This window comes from Rhinopithecus bieti, unplaced genomic scaffold (assembly GCF_001698545.2).
Source record: "Rhinopithecus bieti isolate Rb0 unplaced genomic scaffold, ASM169854v2 scaffold_19663, whole genome shotgun sequence".
NCBI classification, from domain to species: domain Eukaryota; kingdom Metazoa; phylum Chordata; class Mammalia; order Primates; family Cercopithecidae; genus Rhinopithecus; species Rhinopithecus bieti.
In genome coordinates, this window is record NW_016809524.1 from 118,954 (window position 1) to 139,142 (window position 20,189).

Here is a 20,189-nt window from a genome sequence, read left to right on the forward strand (position 1 = left end):
CTCCCTCCCTCCCTTCTGTAAAAACCAAAAAAATCATCTATCTTTCCAGTCTTTATGGCCTTCTGGGAACAGCCACTTCATGGGGATAGAATGTGGGTTTATTGAAGTAATACCCATAAAGGGTTAATTGTGGTATCTCATAAGGACTTAACCAATGATAGCGGTATACGGGGCACTGTCATCTTCATTGTCACTGTTGTTTCATTAAGAAATATTGGAGGAGGTTGAGGGGACAGGCTGCAGGCAGAATCCCTCCCCTGCTAAAGCTTTCTGACTCTACCCTGACTCTACTTGTAAAAGGCCCATGTGTCCCCTGCAGGCCTACCTGCCAGCCAGGTGTTCTCAGCATCTCTCTTCTGGCCTAGGAAGGCAGCTCCACATCCCGAGCTGTAGCCTGGGACTGCAAAGCTCTCCACTCCCCACCTCCTGGGATAGTTTTTTCCGCCCCGCCATGGTGTGTGTCGGCAGTTCTGTGTGTGGCCTCTTGGAGACATTCCAGATGCGAAGCGCTGCTGAATCACAGTTTTCCTGTATCTTTGAACAAAAGATGTCCTGGTAAGAGGCTCTTGTGAAGGAGCGAAAGAGGAGGAAGTGAAGAAAAGCAGGGAGGGGTGTGCATAGAAATTTATTTTGGCGAAATGGGATGAACTCCAGATTTGGTATCAAAAAACGGAAATTCTACACTGAATTCTAATCCAAACTGTGTGTGGCCCTTAGGAAATGGGCCTTTCCTCCTGGATCTCCCATGCCTTAGCAGACAGTGATGGGTTTGATTCAGGTCAGGGATGGACATTTAGAGAAACTGGAATTTATTAATAATAATCTGCTCCTCGGGCCGTATTGAGAATTTGAGGCCAGGTGGACTGCTTAGTAATAGCTGCCTCCAGCACCTTACTGTGAGGTCGCTGCATACCTGGTCTATACCTCTAAGTACTTTTCTTGAACTCACAATTTTGGATTCTGGAGCTCAAATCTGAACTGTTTTCCTGTGGAATAGAGAACTCACCCAGCAGTCCCAGAAGCCACATAGTATCATTGGAACTCCAGACAATGTCTGTGGGACACTTGGCAGTATTAGTTCCAGTTGGGCCACCTGCCATCTTGGTGACCACAGCAAGTGGGTGCAAAATTGATAGGTGCTGCGGCCTGTGCCTGGGAAAAGCTAATTATCGGGCTAAAGTATAGATGTGGCTTGTGTTCCCAGCTCCAGGAGGATGTGTGTTCAAACACAGCCTGGGTGGCCGCCTTTAGAAAGATTTGCAGCATGGTGGGATTTAGCCAGTACTTCTTGTCTGGGCCGTGTCGGGTAAAGGCTGCCTTCTTGGCACATGGCAGGTCTTGTTTATGGTCTGAAATGCCTCAGAGCTGTGAAAAGCAAAGCACTGTAAAGTGTCACCAGTTGTCTTCTAAGAGGAACTAACATTGGTGGCCCACCCACTGTCAGGACTGAGACAGGCTCTGGTAGAACATCTCAGTCAGTGCTCCACAAAGACTGTGAGATGATGTTGGTGATTGTTATTACCTTTAACCACTGGAACAAGCGAAGTAGTCAACCTGAAGACTCGCAGCAAGGAGATGAGAACCTGTGGTATGAGGAGCATCTGATCCAATTCCGTGTTCCTTGTGGCTTCGTAGCACCAGATACTGATAGAACCATGAACTGTGGTTTAATGTTTCCAATTCACGACGTGGTTGTACCACTGGGTAGCAGTGTAGCTTAGTGGTCCAAAAGAATGGCTTGTTTCAAATCCCGGCTTCACCACCCACTAATGAATGACTTTGAAAAAATTACTTCTCCTCTGAGCCTCAATTGCAGCATCTGTAAAAGGGGGCTTTTGATGCCTGCCTTCTAGAGTTGTTGTAAGGTTTATTTATTTGTTTGTTTGTTTTAAGACACAGTTTCTGTCACCCAGGCTAGAGTACAGTGGCATGATCTTGACTTACTGCAGCCTCTGCCCCCAGGGTTCAAGCTATTCTCGTGTCTCAGCCTCCCGGGTAGCTGGGACTATAGGTGTGCACCAACACACCCAGCTAAGTTATGTGTTTTTAGTAGAGATGGAGTTTCACCATGTTGGTCAGGCTGGTCTTGAACTCCTAACCTCAAGTGATCCACCCGCCTTGGCCTCCATGGGATTATAGGTGTAAGCCACCACACCCAACCAGTTGTTAAGATTTAAATGAGATGGTATTTGCAAACCCCTTACAGTAACACCTGGCATTCAGTATGAGAACAGTGTTAGCTGGTATTTTGATTGTTGTCAATATTGACTAGCTATGTGACCTTAGGCAATTTGAATTAATAATGGGGGTGAAAAGTTCTGTTGCTCGCAGTAGCCAGGCCAGCTACTCAGTCTGGAGCTGTTCTCTTGCAAGAATACACATCCAGTGTTGCTAAATCTTCTGTTCTTAAAGGAGAAGTGGGAAATCTGGATTTGCCCGTGAAGTATCCTCGTTTTAAAACATGGGCAATGATTCATAGAAAAAGGATGAGTTTGTGTCCTTTTGTAGGGATATGGATGAAGCTAGAAACCATTCTGAGCAAACTGTCGCAAGGACAGAAAACCAAACACCGCGTGTTATCACTCATAGGAGGGAGTTGAACAATGAGAACACTTGGACACAGGGTGGGGAACGTCACACACCGGGGGCTGTCATGGGGTGGGGGGAGGGGAGGGATAGCATTAGGAGATATACCTAATGTAAATGAAGAGTTAACGGGTGCAGCACACCAACATGGCACATGTATACATATGTAACAAACCTGCACATTGTGCACATGTACCCTAGAACTTAAAGTATAATAATAAAAAAAATGGCAATGATTTCAAGTATTTTTCATCAAGGCCGCAGGCCGAAATAAAAAGCAAACCAGCTTGAAGCGTCCACAGGCCACCAGTTGGGCATTCCTGTCTTAACAGTCTGTAGCTCAAGCCTCTGATCTTTTCAGGTAGGTTTCTTCAAAACCTTGTAATTCTAAGATGGTAATTTGGTGTGCTTTTTAAAGAATTACAAAACCTCTTGAGGCGCACACAGAACAAAGTATTATATACAGGAGTTTAGAATTTTGATAACCATTTGTGCTCAAGGATACACATACTAGGCTGCAGAAGTGTTAAAATAATTCCCCAGTTTCTGTGAGTCTGTGATCTCTCTATCTTCCAAGGCTCTGGGTGATTAATTACCATCTCCAGGGGCCTAAGCTTCATTTTAAGGTTCTACTGCTCATTTCTGGGGTCTGGGCTAAAAACTATTGAATGAATGTAAGATAGCAAACAGACCAACTTTTTAAACTTTTAATACAAAAGAGAGAGAGCGATACACGCAGTTTTCACTGCCAACATTTCTGTCAAACATGGAGAATCCCCTTGTTCTCTCTGTGGGGTTCCTGTTTTCTCCTCTGAGTCCTATTTGAAGGTGAGTTCACATTTTCCAACAAGGTGAGGGCTGTGTGATTCTGGCCTGCATTCACATTCCAAATGCAGCCCTTTTTAGAGAACAAGGATACTTCTGTGTCACTGGCATCCCTCCCTCATCACCCCATGCCGCCTGCCCTGCACGTGCCCAGCCTTCGCCTTAGGAGCCACTGTGAAATCCCATGAGGACATCTGAAGAGAAAGTCCTATTATGCAACACCTTGGTCGCTGCAAGGAGGCCCTAAGAAGGAGGAGTTGAAAGAGTCCCACTTCCCTCGGGAGGAAATGCTGGAAAGAGGAGGGTGGTAACCAGGCTTTTAGGGCACGGCAGATCCCTTCACCAAAGTGGGGAAAAGGGAACACTTTGCACCCGTCCTGGAAATTTCATGGGGGTGCAGAGCATGAACACCAACACTCTTAAGAGTTTCATGCATGTGTCCGACACTTGATGGCTGGCTGGGGATCAGAGGCAGGAATCGTATTCTTTGTCACTTTGGAAGCTTTTTCAGCCTTGCATTACGCATGGGATAGTTTAGGTATCATGTAGAGGCTCTTGGGTTCATTGTGCATAAGATTCCCCCAAGGGTGTTTAATAAAAATGTAGATTCCTTAGACCCTTGCCCAGAGATTCTGATTCAGTAAGTTCATACTTTTGATTAACACCAGGATATCGGTTAAAAGACTAGTTTCTGGTAACTGACAAACTTGCTTACTGCTCCTGGCTCCATTCCTGATTAGCCCTGTGTTTTTGAGCAAATTATTCTTTGAGAGTATCAGTTATCTGATCAATAAAATGGGGATCATGATACCTCCCTTGGCAGGGTTGCAGGAATTTCCTATGCTTGGCACAAAGTAAGCATTCAAAACGAATTAGGTAAATGTGCTCATTTCGCTGCCGTCACATGACATGGGTTGCACTTGTGTCTACGGCAGCTTACAGTTCAGAAGGCTTGTGGTTTAGTAGGGCTGAGTATAGAGGGATATGTCTCAGCCCTTGTAAGCCTGGAGGAAGAAATCAAAGAGAAAAATCATTTTTGAGGTTGTAACTATGTACAGTATCTACTTTTATTTAATGTTCATGACAACTCATGATGTCAGTGGTATCCTGTGTTCAAGACAAGGAGGAGACCTTAGGGTTTGCTGGGACGGTCTGGGTTTATACCTGTTAAGCTTGTATAATTATTAATAGTGTCCCTTACGAAAAGGTCTCAGAAAATCTGTTTTCCACTTTCTTAACAGTAGCTGTGTTGGCAAGTGTAATCCTAACTGTTTACATAGTGTCAGTGAGAAAAATAAAGCCCACAGAAGCCGAGGACTTTGCCCAAGGTAACAAGTGGTGCTAGGTGGTGGTTATGGACCAAATTGTACCCCTACCCTAATTTCATATGTTGAAACCCTGCCTCCCCCAGTTCCTCAAAATGTGACTATTTGGAGATAGGGCCTTTACCGAGGTGATTACATTAAAGTGATGGGGTCCTCATCCAATCTGACTGGTTTTTTTTTAATAAGAAAAGGAAATTTCAGCCAGGCCTGGTGGCTCATGCCTTTAATCCCAGCACTTTGGGAGGGTGAGGCAGGCAGATCACCTGAGGTCAGGAGTTCGAGACCAGCCTGACCAATATGGCAAAAGCCCATCTCTACTAAAAATACAAAAATTAGACTGGAGTAGTGGCGCACAACTGTAATCCTGGCACTTTGGGAGGCTGAAGCAGATGTATCATTTGAGGTCAGGAGTTCAAGACCAACCTGGCCAATATGATGAAACCCCATCTCTACTAAAAATATTCTAAAAAATTATCTGGGCGTGGTAACAACCACCTGTAATCCCAGCTACTTGGGAGGCTGAGGCATGAGAATCGCTTGAACTCACGAGGCGGAGGTTGCAGTGAGCTTGGATTGTGCCACTGTGCTCTGGTCTGGGCCACAGAATGAGACTCCATCTCTGCCCTCCCAAAAAAGAAGAGGAAATTTGGACACATAGATACCAGGGATGCATAGAGAAAAGACTGTGTGAGGAAACAGTGAGGAGTGCACCATCTCTACAAGCTAAGAGGAGAGTCAGACTTCAGAAGCCAGACCTGCTGTCATTTAAGCACCTCGCCTGTGTATTATTTAAGCAGCTCTAGCAGATGAATACAGTGGTTATGTATTGTTTGAACCCTGGGGTAACCCCTAAACCTGCACTCTTCCCACTGAACAGTACATCTTTGTCCTGCACCAGGCCTGCAGCTAAGTGACAGCGTCCCTTTAGGTTTCTGGCTGGGCATTCAGAGTTGGCTAGAGCTGGATGTTCTCCAGCAGGCTCGAGTCATGAGTGAGTTTTCATTTGCTGTGATCTGCGATCCCAAGAAGAGTTTCTTAGATTTTCCAAGTTATCTGGTGGTTGGATGTTGAGTGACAGTGAGACACCATCTTTTGATGGTGGAAGATTCCCAGTTCTGGCCTTAATTAGAGGGCTCTTGGGGAGAGAAAGCACCAAGCCAACCTTCTGAAGTGTTCCCTGGGAGCGTCTCTGGGAGAAGGTGGCATGTGAATATCCATTGTCTATGTCATTGATTTGGTGGGCCTCATGGAGACATCTGGCTCTGAAGGCGTGAGTATACCGGGATCATTATCCCTATACCAATGTCATTGCATAACACTCGAGAGCAAGCGCCGTCTTCCGAGCATCCTTAAAGCAAAGGAAGAGAACACCCTTTATAATGGCTGAGGCTTAGCTTAGGGCTCAGAGTCTGCTAGGAGAGCCAGATAGGTTTGATGCATGCGTGGAATGATAATGAACAAATTCTTCCTCCTCTCTCTGCTTTCTTTGTTGGGGCTTAATTGCTTATTAAAATTACGCCTTCGGCCTTAATCCTGGCTTCTTGGTCTTACAAGCGAGACTTTTGAGGTGTAGACAAGTTGCATTGCTCTAAGACCTGTAATCAGGCTCCTGCCTCTTATTTAAACAGTTAGCTTTGGGAATAGCGGTGTACACAGAGTCACTTTGAACTCATTTCTGTCTCCCTCATGGTACCTGCCAGGCATAGAGCTAGCTACTGAATTGGAACTTAGTAAACACGTGTGGATTGATTTAGCTAACTTTACAGGGTTCCTTGCTGTAGCAAAGTGACTGTTTTGTTTTTAGTCATGATATGTGTGCTAATTTCTATCAGCCATGTCCACTACCTTTTTAAAAAAGACAGATGGTTAAAAAAAAAAAAAGATTCCGGTATTTGTTAAGGTGGTACTGCTTATTTGCTATAAGTATTCTTGATTTTGATAGACATTATTCAAAAATTGCAGGATTACTTTGTCCAAAGTAATAATGTATTTTCCAACAAAGCTCTTGTAAAAGAGTGGAACCCAGAGTTTTCCATTGTAAGATGCTGGGATCAAATCCAGGCTTTCAACAGCATCTGTGTGGCTCGGACAGGTTACCAGTCTCTTTGGTCATCAGTTTCTCCATCTCTATACTAATGATAGTGATCATTATAATATCTACCTCTTAGGGTTATTACAGGGGTAAATGAAATGATACAGGCATAAAAGTTAAGCCCAGTGCCTGGAACATAGTGAGAACTTAACAAATATCATTTATTGCTAGTATTCAACTGTTTAGAACCTCAGTCAAGTAATATGCCCTTAGGACAAAGTTAAGAATAAACCAAAGGAATGAAAACTATATGTATTTCCAGGCAAAAGGATTCTAAGTAATCATTTCCTGTCATGTTGTGATGGTATCTAAATAATAAATTCAGAAGGACTGGTATATTGGGCACACAGGATTGAAGGCTAGTTCAGAGGCATGCAAGATCCTGATGGTCACTTATTTCCTTGCTTGTAATGGTATAGCTAGCACACAGGGCCTGGCACCTAGGAGGCCCTCTATAAATTATCGCTATTAGCTGTAGTTATTTCAGGTTCCTGGGATGCATTTGCAGACTGAGAGAAAGAGCATGAGTAGTATTTAGGTTCTGAGTCTGTGAGTGTTTGTGATCTGTTGAGATCTATTGTGATCACTTTTTGATCTATTGAGGTCAGTGTTTAGAAAGTATATCAGTTACTGGCCGGGCACGGTGGCTCACGCCTGTGATCCCAGCACTTTGGGAGGCGGAGGCGGGTGGATCACGAGGTCGGGAGATCGAGACCATCCTGGCTAGCATGGCGAAACCCCGTCTCTACTAAAAATACAAAAAAAAATAGCCGGGCGTGGTGGCAGGCGCCTATAGTCGCAGCTACTCGGGAGGCTGAGGCAGGAGAATGGCATGAGCCCTGGAGGCAGAGCTTGCAGTGAGCGGAGATCGCACCACTGCACTCCAGCTTGGGTGACTGGGAGACAGAGCTAGACTCCATCTCAAAAAAAAAAAAGAAAAAAAAAGTATATCAGTTACTGCCACAATAATGCTGTATAACAAATGACTTCAAAACTCAGTGGCTTGAAACAGCAATCATATATTTTCTGTGTGTTGGCAGGGGGTCGGCTGATCTAGGCTGGGTGTGGCTTCAGGCTGCAGATTGTGTACAGGTCTGTTTCATGTGTCTGTCATCCTCCTTGGACCAGCAGGGTACTGGGGATGTGATCTCTTGTGGTAATAGCAAAAACACAGTAGGCCACACTTCATCACCTAAGCATATTTCAAGCTTCGGCTTATGCCACATCTACTAACCTCCCATTGAGCAATGCAGTCACATGGGCAAACCCAAGCTTAAGGGATGGAGAAGCACACAGCAAAGAACTGCCAAGTCACATGACCAGAGGGCGTGGATCTAGGAGCTGTGATGAATAAGGCCCGCCAATTCAGTGCACCTAGTTCCCCATTTCGCTTCCCCAACTGAGTCGTTGCGATAGATGACATGGAAGGGCTTTCCTTGTTGTGGGCAGTTCCATGGTACCTGCATTAAGATTCTAAAAGCACTCCACCGTAGCGTGCACGCACATTGCAAATTCCCCTTTGGTCTCTAGGAGGCTTTCCTCTGATGGACAGGAATTTACTCTACTGTAAACCAAAGAGTCCCAATTTAGACAGATACGATGGATTAGGCAGACAGCATCATTGACCTGGTTCCACTTCGTTAGCCTTTCCAATTAAGGAGGATGTTGCGGAAAGCAAGACCTCACAGATACATAGTCATACCTTGAATCCTCTGGACTGAGGCTCTTTAGGGAGAGTCTTCCATTTCCAGTGCGCACAGAGGGAGGAGAGCCTCATAATGGTGGCAAGTGAATCCTGAGTATTAATGATGTGGCCACTTATGAGGACTTTATCTTCTTCCCGGTTAGTTAATGAAGATGCTAAATAGATAGCTTTTGTGCTTTTGCTTTCCAGAATCTTCTTAATCTTGGATCCCTGACCATGCACTGATAAGGTCTCTGATTTTGGAACATCAAATAGAGAGTTGATGCTTCACTGTGTCTAGAAATCAGGCTCTTGGTTTTGTCAACACAGTTGACAGAGATTTCCTGTGACTTCCCAAGGAAAATCTTGTCCATTGGAGCTGCTTTTAGGGGTTCAGGATGGCATTCTCCCCTCTTCAACCTCGTGGAGATTCTAAGCAATGAAGCATAAGTCTCAGACAATAGCCAAATGGTCTGTGAAGTACAGCTTAATTAATCTGGGCATGTACCCAACACCCCAGTCTGGTGCTTTGCTAGGACTTGGCTTGGGGATTGAGGCTAATTTCGAGGCTGAAATGCAGCTTCTTATCTTAAAATCAAAATCGAGGTGGTAAGATCTGAATGGACAGACAGACAGACCCAGACTACTCTGACCTGAATAGCAGATGTTGCATGCTCTCACCCACTAGGCACATACCAGGTCTGACTCACGCTGCCACCCACAGACCAGGAGGATGGTCTTGCTTCCCAAAGACAAAAATGGGTCCTGCCCCAATTGCTTGCTTGACACAGGAAAACAGGAAGTACAGAGTATAGACTCTTTTTGCATATGAGTGATACAAAACCTGCCTGATCAAAAAAACGTTGCTCTACGAATGCTGGGTTTTACCAATCCTAGTTGTCACTTCTTCAACCCTGGGAAGAAATCAGTAAGGATTTGAAGAGACAGGCCCCAAACAGCTCCTCCATGACTTCTCCAGATTCCTGTATAGGTCAAGGCTGCAATGTGGGGAGACGGGGAGAACATGTTTCCTCAATGTTTTCTTGGGTATGAGGAAGACTCAGTGCCTGGGGGAATGTGAGAATTAATGTGGGATGTTCTCTTGGCAGTTTCCTTTCAGTTACACCAGTGGAGAATTACTGGAAGTTGGACTCAGAATTGGAGTTGGGGGACGACGAATTCTTCTTCCTAAAGGACAGAGTGGAGCAGAGCTCACCATGTTTCTGAGATCGTGCCTCTTACACCCCTCAGAATTGGGCATCATTACAAAGATATCATAGAACAGTCATCACGACAGTGAATGGCAGCTCACCTAGAGGAGGGGTTTAGAATGTTCCGATTTCCCTGCATTTCCTTCTTGTTCACATTGTGAGACAGTGAGCTGGTGCTAATTTGCATGGCTTCCTTAAACCCTGTGGTGGAAAATGTGCTAAGAGAAAGCAAAGCTTCAAACTGGGTGTACTTCAGGGCCCTGAAATCATGCCCATTCTCTGTAGGAGGAAGCTTAAGGTTGTTTTTCCCAGAATTATAAATCCAAGGTGATTAAGTTCAGAGCAGACATGGTGTAGACAGAAATAGCCTTCATATGCTGGGTTTCCTGTTTTCTTTGGAAACCACTCACTGGACACCACCACCTCCTCCCATCAGTCTTTTCCTCCTCCTCTACCCACCGTGTCTCTCCTCCAACCCAAAGGGTTCATGCTTAATGACCCGAGACAGTACCACCAAGCATTCCCGGTCAATAGGCTTTTGTAGAGAGTGAATGAATAGGACATTTCTCTGGCCTTCTGTATCCTAAAAAAAGACCTTCCCCAGCCCATTGGAATGTGCTACTCAAACCAGAAATTAAGCTGCTCACTCTCATTCCTTCCCTCATTCTTTCCAAGATCAGACACAAATTGATGATGGCCTTGCCCCTAGTCAGGACTTTATATTCTTTCTGGTTTATTCCTAATCCTCTTACAGAGCCAAACTCTCCTCCGAATAGAGGGTGTGGATGCACGTTGAGCTGTTTGACAAGGGTGCCTTGTTTCTTTTTTCTTTACATTTTGTTGTTTTGTGTGATCTCCATGTGGGTGTTTCCTTCACAAAAACTTGAGCCTCCTTCATCACTTGGGCATGAGAGGAAGTGGTGGGGCGGCATGCAGACTGGGCCATGCTGTCCTGACGTCTCTGTAGAATAGAGGACGCAGATTGGGCTGCCCTCCCCGTGGGGTGGCTTGAGCACTGAGGAAATCAAGCTTTGTTTGAAAATGGTGCTGGGAGCGTGGCATGGTGACGCATGCTTATAATCCCAGCTCTTTGGGTGGCCGAAGTGGGAGGATCGTTGAGGCCAAAGTGTTGGAGAAAAGCCTGGGCAACACAGTGAGACCCCATGTCAACAAAAATAATTTAAAAAAAAGAAAAAGCCTGGCATGATAGTGCATGTCTGTAGTCATAGCTACTTGGGAGGCTGAGGTGGGAGGATCACTTGAGCCCTGGAGGTCGAGGCTGCAGTGAGCTATGATCACACCACTGCCCTCCAGCCTGGGCAACAAAGCAAGACCCTGTCTCTTTAAAAAACAAACAAACAAAAAACCAGAAAGAAAGAAAATGATGCTGGGGTAGAAGTTAACTTTTTTCCACTCCTCACGTGCATTTTCTCCTTTCATCCCACAGGAGCCACATCCGAGTCCGCTCATTACCCTGGAGACTCAGGTGAGTACCTTTCCTGTCTTGGCCACTTATCTCAGCCTTGATATTCCAGCTCTCGAGGGGACTTGTCCCCTGGCTCCGAAAGGCTGGACAGGCCCATGGCTGCCTCTTGTCCCATTTGGATGTGTGTGTGCCTGCACATGTGTGTATCCACACTGGCAGCTAGTGTACACGTGTGTGCAGTGGTATGGGTGTACATGTGTACACATTCGCACCCAGGTGTCTGAGGACCCTCCCACCTGTGACAAGAACCATAATCATTTCTTTCGAGTTTTCCTCTGTCCTTCGCTCCTGCCCAACCATTATGCGGAGGTTCATGCAAAGGAGAGAGGAGACAGAGGGGAGCCATGAAGCGGGAAGATGCTGCTCTTTGATGCCTGAACTTGGAGGACTTGTTTTCCTTGGCAGTGAGGGCAGCAGGTGGAGGGAAGTTGCATCCTTTCATGTGCTTGTGTGTTAGGCCATTCTGAGGAATCATGATTGCAGTGGTGTTTCCGTGTGGAGAGGAGGATGACCAGTGGGTCTTGTAAGGCAGGGCACGGTCCTGACTGTCTGCTTTCTGCCTTCCTGGGAGATACGACAGTGCAGCAGCTATGAGTGTAGGCCTTGGAGTTCAACAGAGCCAGGTGGAATTCCACTTCTGTGTTTTCTACCCTGCGACGTTTGTGGGGCCACATAATGTCTAAGCCAGTGTCTTTCCATCTGAAATGTCATCCCAATGGTAGTGTCCACTTTGCAGGGTTGTGGTTGAGGATTACAGGAAATGATGTTTATAAAGTCTGGGGTATGTGCTAAGTGCTTGTGAGTGGTAGCATTTTAAACCAATAGAACTGTTACCATGCCTGCTGGATTTGAAGGGGATGTTTCTTATCTTTGGACTGATTATTTCCTTAGCTCTTTGAGTTTGGCTGACAGGCAAGAGAGAAGATAGACAGGACGGGCCTCGTTCAGAGCCCCACAGGGAATAGTTGGCAAGTGTCAGACACAGTCAAACCTGTTGGAACCTTTCAAGGTTGAATGACAGCTTGGGAGTTCCATGGGTTTCTGGGGTGCACTGGAAAAGACCACCTGCTCCCCTGGCCTTTGCCCCCTTCACCTTGGGTCCTTGTCCTCTCCTTGGTGTCTCTGCTTGGGTCCTCCTAAAAGGAATGAGGAGACCCTCCTTGCTTCCTCCCTGCTGGGGAAGGCCAGCAGATCTTCAGGGTTTCCCTGTGCTTTTCTGTCCTAGCATTCTCTGGCACACATGTGTAGCCATATGGGCCCCAGGGCTGACCAGGCAGCAGGGCCAACAGGGAAGTATAGAAGGTGCAGCTTTGAGGAGGAAAAGGATTCCGTTTCCTCTGCCTGTTTGGCTGCTCTCTGGCTTGGTTTTGTCTGTACTTACCACCTTGACCACATTTGCCTCATGTGAATTTCATCTATTCCATAAAGTCACCTAAAAATACGTTTTTCCTTAACGTAACTCACTTTACTTTCAGAAGTAGACTTACCTTAATCCAGTGGGTCTAAACCAGGGAGTGGTTTTGATTCCCAGTGGTTATTTGGCAACGTCTGAAGACATTTGGTGGTGGTCTCATTGGGGGGTTTACGACTGGCATCTAGTACGTAGAAATTCAGGTTGCTGTTAAATCTCTTACAACACACAGGCCAGCTCCCCACTGGAAAGAATTATCCAGTCCTGGGCCTGGCACAGTGGCTCACGCCTGTGTCTCAGCACTTTGGGAGGCCGAGGTAGGCAGATCACTTGAGGCTAGGAGTTCAAGACCAGCGTGGCCAACATGGTGAAACCCCATCTCTACTGGAAAAAAATAAAAAACGTAGCCAGGCTTGCTGGTATGTGCTCATAATCCCAGCTACATGGGAGGCTGAGGCAGGAGAATCACTTGAACCCAGGAGGTAGAGGCTGCAGTGAGCCGACACTGAGCCACTGCCCTGCAGCCTGGGTGACAGAGTGAGACTCCGTCTCAAAAAAGAATGATCCAGCCCTAAATAATAATGGTGTCGAGATTGAGAAACACTGTGTCGAGCAATAATATTCGTGGAGCCACAAGTTTGAAGTGCTAGTTATATATTTTTTTGTACCACATTAAAATAAATACTAAACTGTGAAAATTATGTTCCTTTAGGTGCCCTCTGATGTCACCTAAACTTCCTATCAGAGATGTGTGTGCTATCCTTTGGGAAATGTGTCTCTCCCCAGTCTACCCCATGGACTATGAGAGAACTTCCAGGGTGTTTTTAAAATGATGGTCCTACTCTTCCTTATCCTTCCCCAGAAGGATAGCCTATTAGACTTAGGAAGACCCATGGGCAGACATCTGTGTCCCGAACTCTGGAAGTCAAATCTTATCTCCTGGAAGGGAAACAGCTGCACCCCTGGATGGTTCTGTCTTTGACCTTGCTGTACCCTTCACTCTGGACACCACCCCATCAGTCCTTCAAAACCCGCTTGGGAAAGAGGAGTTGCAGACCAGTGGCTTTGGCCAGCACCTGAGGCTTCCAGCAGCAGCTCCTTACACAGTGACCACTCTTAAAATCCAATCTATTAGCCCAAGGGACCTGAGCCTCCATCTGCAGCCAGCAGGGGCACAAGGTAGACTCTCAGCATTTGTGCTACGCCACTGGGGAAGAGCTTCAATTTGTCTGCAAACAATGCTCCATCAGTCTCATTTGGTTCCCTGTCTTTGGGGAGCCTGGGAATATTGTTGTCGCTCCCCGAGTTCTGATTTCCCATGTTAAAGAGATGTTGGAACCCAACCAAAGTGCAAATGTTTCTTTGTGACTGTTGGCACAAACCTGTGGCCAGATCTGACTTTGTGCTGGGCCTCAGCCCATTGCGAGGTGAATGATGGGATCCTCTTCAGCTGCCTGCAGGCAGGTCAGACAAGGAGGTCAGGTCCCTTTCTGGCAGGAAGTAGTACCTCAATGTTACCCATATGCCATGAACAAGATGGCAGATGTGGCCAACCTTGGAAGAACCAACTCTGCAGGGGTTAGGTGACAGATGTGCCCTGAGCCCTGGGTCACTTCCCACTTTTCCCCCAGTGCACTTGGCTTCTAAGAACCGCATTGCCTGCTCCATCCTTGAGCCCAGCTGTCACAGGTTAGCCTGCCTGTTAGGTTTCACCAAGCACTGTGTCCTTGCACAATGCATCAGCTGCTTTGCTTGCCCAAGACCTGGCCTGCATTAGAACACTGGGCTGTGCAGGGGCCCTTTCCTTCATGCATCCCTCTCTCCCTCGTGTGAATTGCTATGGTCCTCAGCCATTGCTTGGTTCATCTGTCCCTGTGCAGCTGTTCTGAGTTGGGGGAGATGGATTGATTGGCTACTGAGGACTCCTCTAATGCTCTTTGTCGTTAGCACAGCAGAGCGTTGCATCTGTTGGCATCAGCAGGACTCGGTGCTTAACGGCCAGATTAATAGAATGAGGAAGCCGAGGAAGGTTTACATCCCTGGTGTCAGGTTCCCTCCTCAGCAGGCTGCCCCTGGGGAGGCACCAAGGAAGCCCCAACTTGTGGTGGTGAATGCTCCCCTGGTCTCCAGATGGTGATTGCCAGGAGATCAGGTGACCTAGAAATGAAAAAAAAAAGGAGTTCAGTGAGTGGCTTGGTGGCATTATTCTTATCCCCATTCTTACTAACATTTACCATTTGCCAAGCACTGACTTCTCTCATTTTATCCTCAAATGCCATAGTTACACAGGTGTTAACTGAGGTACCACATGAGGTACCTAAGGGTCAGAGAGGCCAAGTAACTTGCCCAGGGTCACACAAGAAGCAGATAGTATTGGTGCACATTAGACTCAGGGTTGCATGGCCTCAGAATCTTACCTTCTCAACTGCTTTCCTATTTTCAAAGAAAATAAAGTTGCCCTGACTAGTGGAAAGATTTGCTAACGTTCAGGCAAAGCTGGAGAAATGGGCTTGGTATATGCAATCCAACGTCCATAGATAGACAGATGGACAGATAGACAGTGCTTAGCACAACTATCCACAGATGTCCTTAGATAGATGGGTAGAGAGATGCATGATGGGTAGATGGATAAAAAGATACAGTGCTTTGCACAGTGAGTTATCTTTGACAGTTTGTCAGAGGACTTGGTGGTAAAATGGTTTGAGCAATGGACCCAAATGAAAATTTATTTTAAAAGAACAAAAGCGAAACACGTCCCTGTGCATCAATAGTGTTTTGATAAATTTGAATCCTTATTACTTGATTCTCTCTTTCTCATCGATCCCCAAGACAGTTGATCATTTCTGAATCCACTCCAATTGGCAAGGTCTCGTGTCATTTAATTTTAGCATCTCTGCCTCCTCCTGCCCCTACTCCCCCCACCCTCAAGAGGCTCTCTGTCAATTAGCTAATGGCCTCCACTCAAACACTGAGACACCTTGGGAGATGTAATAAAAGGAGCTCTTTTTTTTTTTTTTTTTTTTTCCCCACTCTGCCGCCCGGGCTGGAGTGCAGTGGCCGGATCTCAGCTCACTGCAAGCTCCGCCTCCCAGGTTTACGCCATTCTCCTGCCTCAGCCTCCCGAGTAGCTGGGACTACAGGCGCCCACCACCTCGCCCGGCTAGTTTTTTGTATTTTTTTTTTTAGTAGAGACGGAGTTTCACCGTGTTAGCCAGGATGGTCTCAATCTCCTGACCTCGTGATCCGCCCGTCTCGGCCTCCCAAAGTGCTGGGATTACAGGCTTGAGCCACCGCGCCTGGCCAAAAGGGGCTCTTTTGAGTCAAGATTTGTCAATCTGGGCATTTGTGAACTCGGCTAGAGTTAGAGGGGGAGCAGGTCATCAGTTATGCTGAGATCCCCCTCAGGACCTGGAGATCAAAGGCCTCAGGGGAAAACTCCCAACTTCTCGTTTTTCGAAACCAACCAGTTACTTGACTTTCTTTGATCAGCTAACTGGGGGTAGAGGGAAGGAAATGACATTCACATGATTTAAAGATGATGCGGAGGCCGTGATTATTGTGAACAAGGCTGCTGTAGAAAATGAGTAGTGGATGTGAATGGAAGTTAACACTTGAGAAATTATATCTATGTAAAAGCATTCATCTATTTCCTTATTCTATAGATCGCTGTTGGGCCATGTGGAGGCCAGGCCTTGTGCTAAATGCCAAAGATACAGCAGAGAGAAAAACAGAAGGTTCCTTACCTAGAAAGCATCCATTCTAGGCGAGTCAGATGAAAAAGATACAAAAAGATGTTAATAAATGCATCTGTAACTTCAGATAGTAATAAGTGGGTGGAAATAAGACAAACATGTTCGTAAGAGAGTGACCGGGTAAAGTGGACGTGGTTGTAAAATCTCCCAGGTAGTGGGGAATCAGAGCTGGAGAGGTGAGGTTTGAGCTTCTGAACCCAGGAGGTGAGATGTGCTGAAGAGCTTATAGTTAAGAGTTAACCTTGCAAAAAGACCCCAATAACAGTTCTGAATTTTTTTGCATAGTATGTCTGGATTCCTATAAAAAACAATGCCAGTTTTTCTTAGATTCAATTAAGGCGTTCGCTCCTTCAATGCTTTTGTGTCATTATAATGTCAAGATGAATAAAGAATTACTTAATCAGGCAGGGGAGAAAGAAAAGGACTAAGGAGGTAGGAGAGAAGGAGAGAGACTTAAATTCAAGGCCATCCAGTCGAACTAATGTCTGATGTGAGCATTTGGCAGGCTGAAGGAACTTTAGGTCTTAGCAGTGTTATGCTGAGCTAGGGGCTGATGTCTGAAATTTGGCTAATAGCTAATTAGCTGACTGATGTTCAGCTGAACTTAAAACTTCAGTATAAACCAGTAGTTCTCAACTAGGTCAATTTTGACCACCAAGGAGACATTTGACAATCACCTGAGACTTTTTCCTTTTATTTTTGAGAGACAGTCTTGCTCTGTCACTCTGTTAACCAGGCTGGAGTGCGGTGACTCCATCTCAGCTCACTGCAGCTTCAACCTCCTGGGCGCCCGTCTCAGCCTCCCGAGTAGTTGGGACTACAGGTGCATGCTAATTTTTGTAATTTTTGTAGAGTTGGGATTTCGCTATGTTGTCCTGGCTGGTCTTGAATTTCTGGGCTCAAGCAGTCCACCTGCCTCAGCCTCGCCAAGTGCTGGAATTACAGGCATGAGCCACTGTACCAACATTTGTAATTGTCATAACTTTGGGGTGAAGGATGCTACTGGCATGTGGGTAGAGATCAGGGATGCTACTAAACATCCTGTAATGCACAGGAAAGCACCCCCTCCTGCTAAAAGAAAAAAAGCCTCAAATGTCAGTAGTGGCAAGGTTAGGAAACCCTGGAATAACCTCGTTTGTTCTGAGGACAGTTTATTTTACAAAGACACTTCCAGCCATACAATTGTGACTTCCTTGTTTGTTCTCTTGTTTATGTTCAAACATCACCCTTTCTGGTTTAAGTTCAGACTTTAGCCAGCTGTAGGCTGCGGTCGTGACACATTCATCTTTTTTTTTTTTTTTTTTTTGAGACAGAGTCTTGCTCTGTCACCCAGGCCAGAATGCAATGCTATGATCTCGGCTCACCGCAACCTCCGCCTCCCAGGTTCAAGCAGTTCTCCTGCCTCAGTCTCCTGAGTAGCTGGGATTACAGGCACGTGCCACCACACCTGGCTGGTTTTTGTATTTTTAGTAGAAATGAGGTTTCACCATGTTGGCCAGGCTGATCTCGAACTCCTGACCTCGTGATCCGTCCATCTTGGCTTCCAAAGGTGCTGGGATTACAGGCATGACCCACTGTGCCTGGCCGACATATTCATCTTCTAATGTGTCCAGGCCTGCATTGACATGACTGGCTCTAGGTATACAATAACCCACGATTCGCAGGAACATGTGCATCATATGTGTAAAAACTGGATCCTGTTGGATCGTTATGGGAGAAGAAACCTCATCAGGAGATGGCTTCCTAAGAGATTTATGGCTTAATAGTGCAGAGAACGTGCAGAGTTAAAAAAAAAAATTTTTTTTTTTCTTAATCCAGCTACTTGGCTGGGGTTTGGAGAGGGGTTTGCCAAGGTTTCTGGACTGAAGAAGGTTGTTCAAATATCTTGATATTTAGGCCTGGTTCTTCTTTCAGGGATAGACCACAGGCTCATTTGTGCAAACTTCTTTCTTGTGAAGCTCTTCCCCACTCCCGGGATTAAAGCAATTGCTGTCTCCTCTCCACTCTTCCGGCTCTGGGCTTCGATTAACCTTTTCCTCCACAGAGAGTGGTTTTTGGAATAATCAGGGAGCTTCTGAATGGCTCTCACCTGAGTCTCCAGCCCATTAATTCTTATGGTGCCCAGCATCTGTTGAGAGGATGGTGAGACTAAATTGCGTCTCAGCCCATCTGTTCTTTTCCCCGTCAGCCTCCTTGTGGCAGAAGAACCTCTCTGGGGCAGAGAAGGCTAGTTTGGGGAGGGACCAGATCGTTTTTACTATAATGTTTTCCTCTGGCTCTGATTTGCTGCGTCTCTATTTAGTCCTGGTGGGGCAGGGAGGTGACCAGCCAGACCACTGCCTGGGCAGAGACTTGGCTCAGCGGACAGGGAGTCTGGACTTAGAGCATGGAGTCGTTCTCAGGGAGGATCTGCAGTCCCCTGACCACGGGATCCTTTTTAGTCTGTATGACTCAGGGTCAATGATGTGAAACAACATTCCACAAATAGCCAGCAAGTTCCCCAAAGTGCAGCCACACGCACCATTTCAAAAAATAGATCGTGTTGAGATCACCATTCCTCTCTTCTTGTTGGGAGTGGACTTCACCCAGGACATTTAAAGTTTGAATTTAAGCCCTTAACTCAGAACACTTAAAATGATCGCTCTTGGCCGGGCGTGGTGGCTCACGCCTGTAATCCCAAGACTTTGGGAGGCTGAGGCAGATGGATCACGAGGTCAGGAGATCGAGACCATTCTGGCTTGACACGGTGAGACCCCCGTCTCTACTAAAAATACAAAAAAATTAGCCAGGCGTGGTGGTGGGCGCCTGTAGTCCCAGGTACTCGGGAGGCTGAGTCTGGAGAATGACGTGAACCCGGGAGGTGGAGCTTGCAGTGAGCCGAGATTGCGCCACTGCACTCCAGCCTGGGCGACAGAGTAAGACTCCTATTCCCCCCCCCAAAAAAGATCGCTCTTGTCAATAATGATTACATACATGGAATAGATGTTTCATTGAGATGGGAAGTGTAAATTGGACATAGATTCATACATTTAGCACTTTTACATGAATTAAGCATTTATACTGCACGCGTGGCACTCTTCTAAGTTAAGTTCTTTACATGGATTTGCTCATTTGCGTTTTACAGCTGTCTGATATGGGAGGTATTACTGTCATCCCCATTTTATAGATGAGAAACTGAGGCTCAAAGAGGTTAAGTTACTTGCCCAACAGGTAGCAAAGGCAGCAAGATTTGAACCTTTGAACCTAGCAGTTTAGCTTTCGTATATTGGGAAATAAACCCTGGAGATACTAACCTTAACCCCATTTTACAGAGGAGCCCGCTAAAGCCAGAGAGACCAAGTTTCCTTTTAAAAGTTGTATAGTCAGTAAGAGATAGAACCTGAACTAGAGCCAGGTGACACAGGAAATACTATCTCCTTCACTGCTGTGTTGCAAGATAGATATAGATAACAATAAGATATAGAAAGAGATTAGAGGCCGGGCGCGGTGGCTCACGCCTGTAATCCCAGCACTTTGGGAGGCTGAGGTGGGCGGATCACCAGAGGTCAGGAGTTCGAGACCAGCCTGACCGACATGGAGAAACCCCATTTCTACTAAAAATGCAAAATTAGCCTGGCGTGGTGGCACATGCCTGTAATCCCAGCTACTCTGGAGGCTGAGGCAGGAGAATTGCTTGAACCCAGGAGGTGGAGGTTGCCATGAGCTGAGATCATGCCATTGCACTCCAGTCTGGGCAACAAGAGCAAAACTCTATTAAAAAAAAAAAAAGGCCGGGCGCGGTGGCTCAAGCCTGTAATCCCAGCACTTTGGGAGGCCG

At 46.3% G+C, this 20,189-nt stretch overlaps 1 protein-coding gene across 1 annotated transcript in view; it reads left to right on the forward strand.

The window, feature by feature from the left end:
- XYLT1 (xylosyltransferase 1) overlaps nucleotides 1–20,189 on the forward strand; it is a 369,249-nt gene that overhangs the window by 101,420 nt on the left and 247,640 nt on the right. Inside the window, exon 2 of the mRNA XM_017889619.1 lies at nucleotides 11,171–11,209. Coding sequence (XP_017745108.1) covers nucleotides 11,171–11,209 — 39 coding nt within the window. The remainder of the gene's footprint in view (nucleotides 1–11,170; nucleotides 11,210–20,189) is intronic.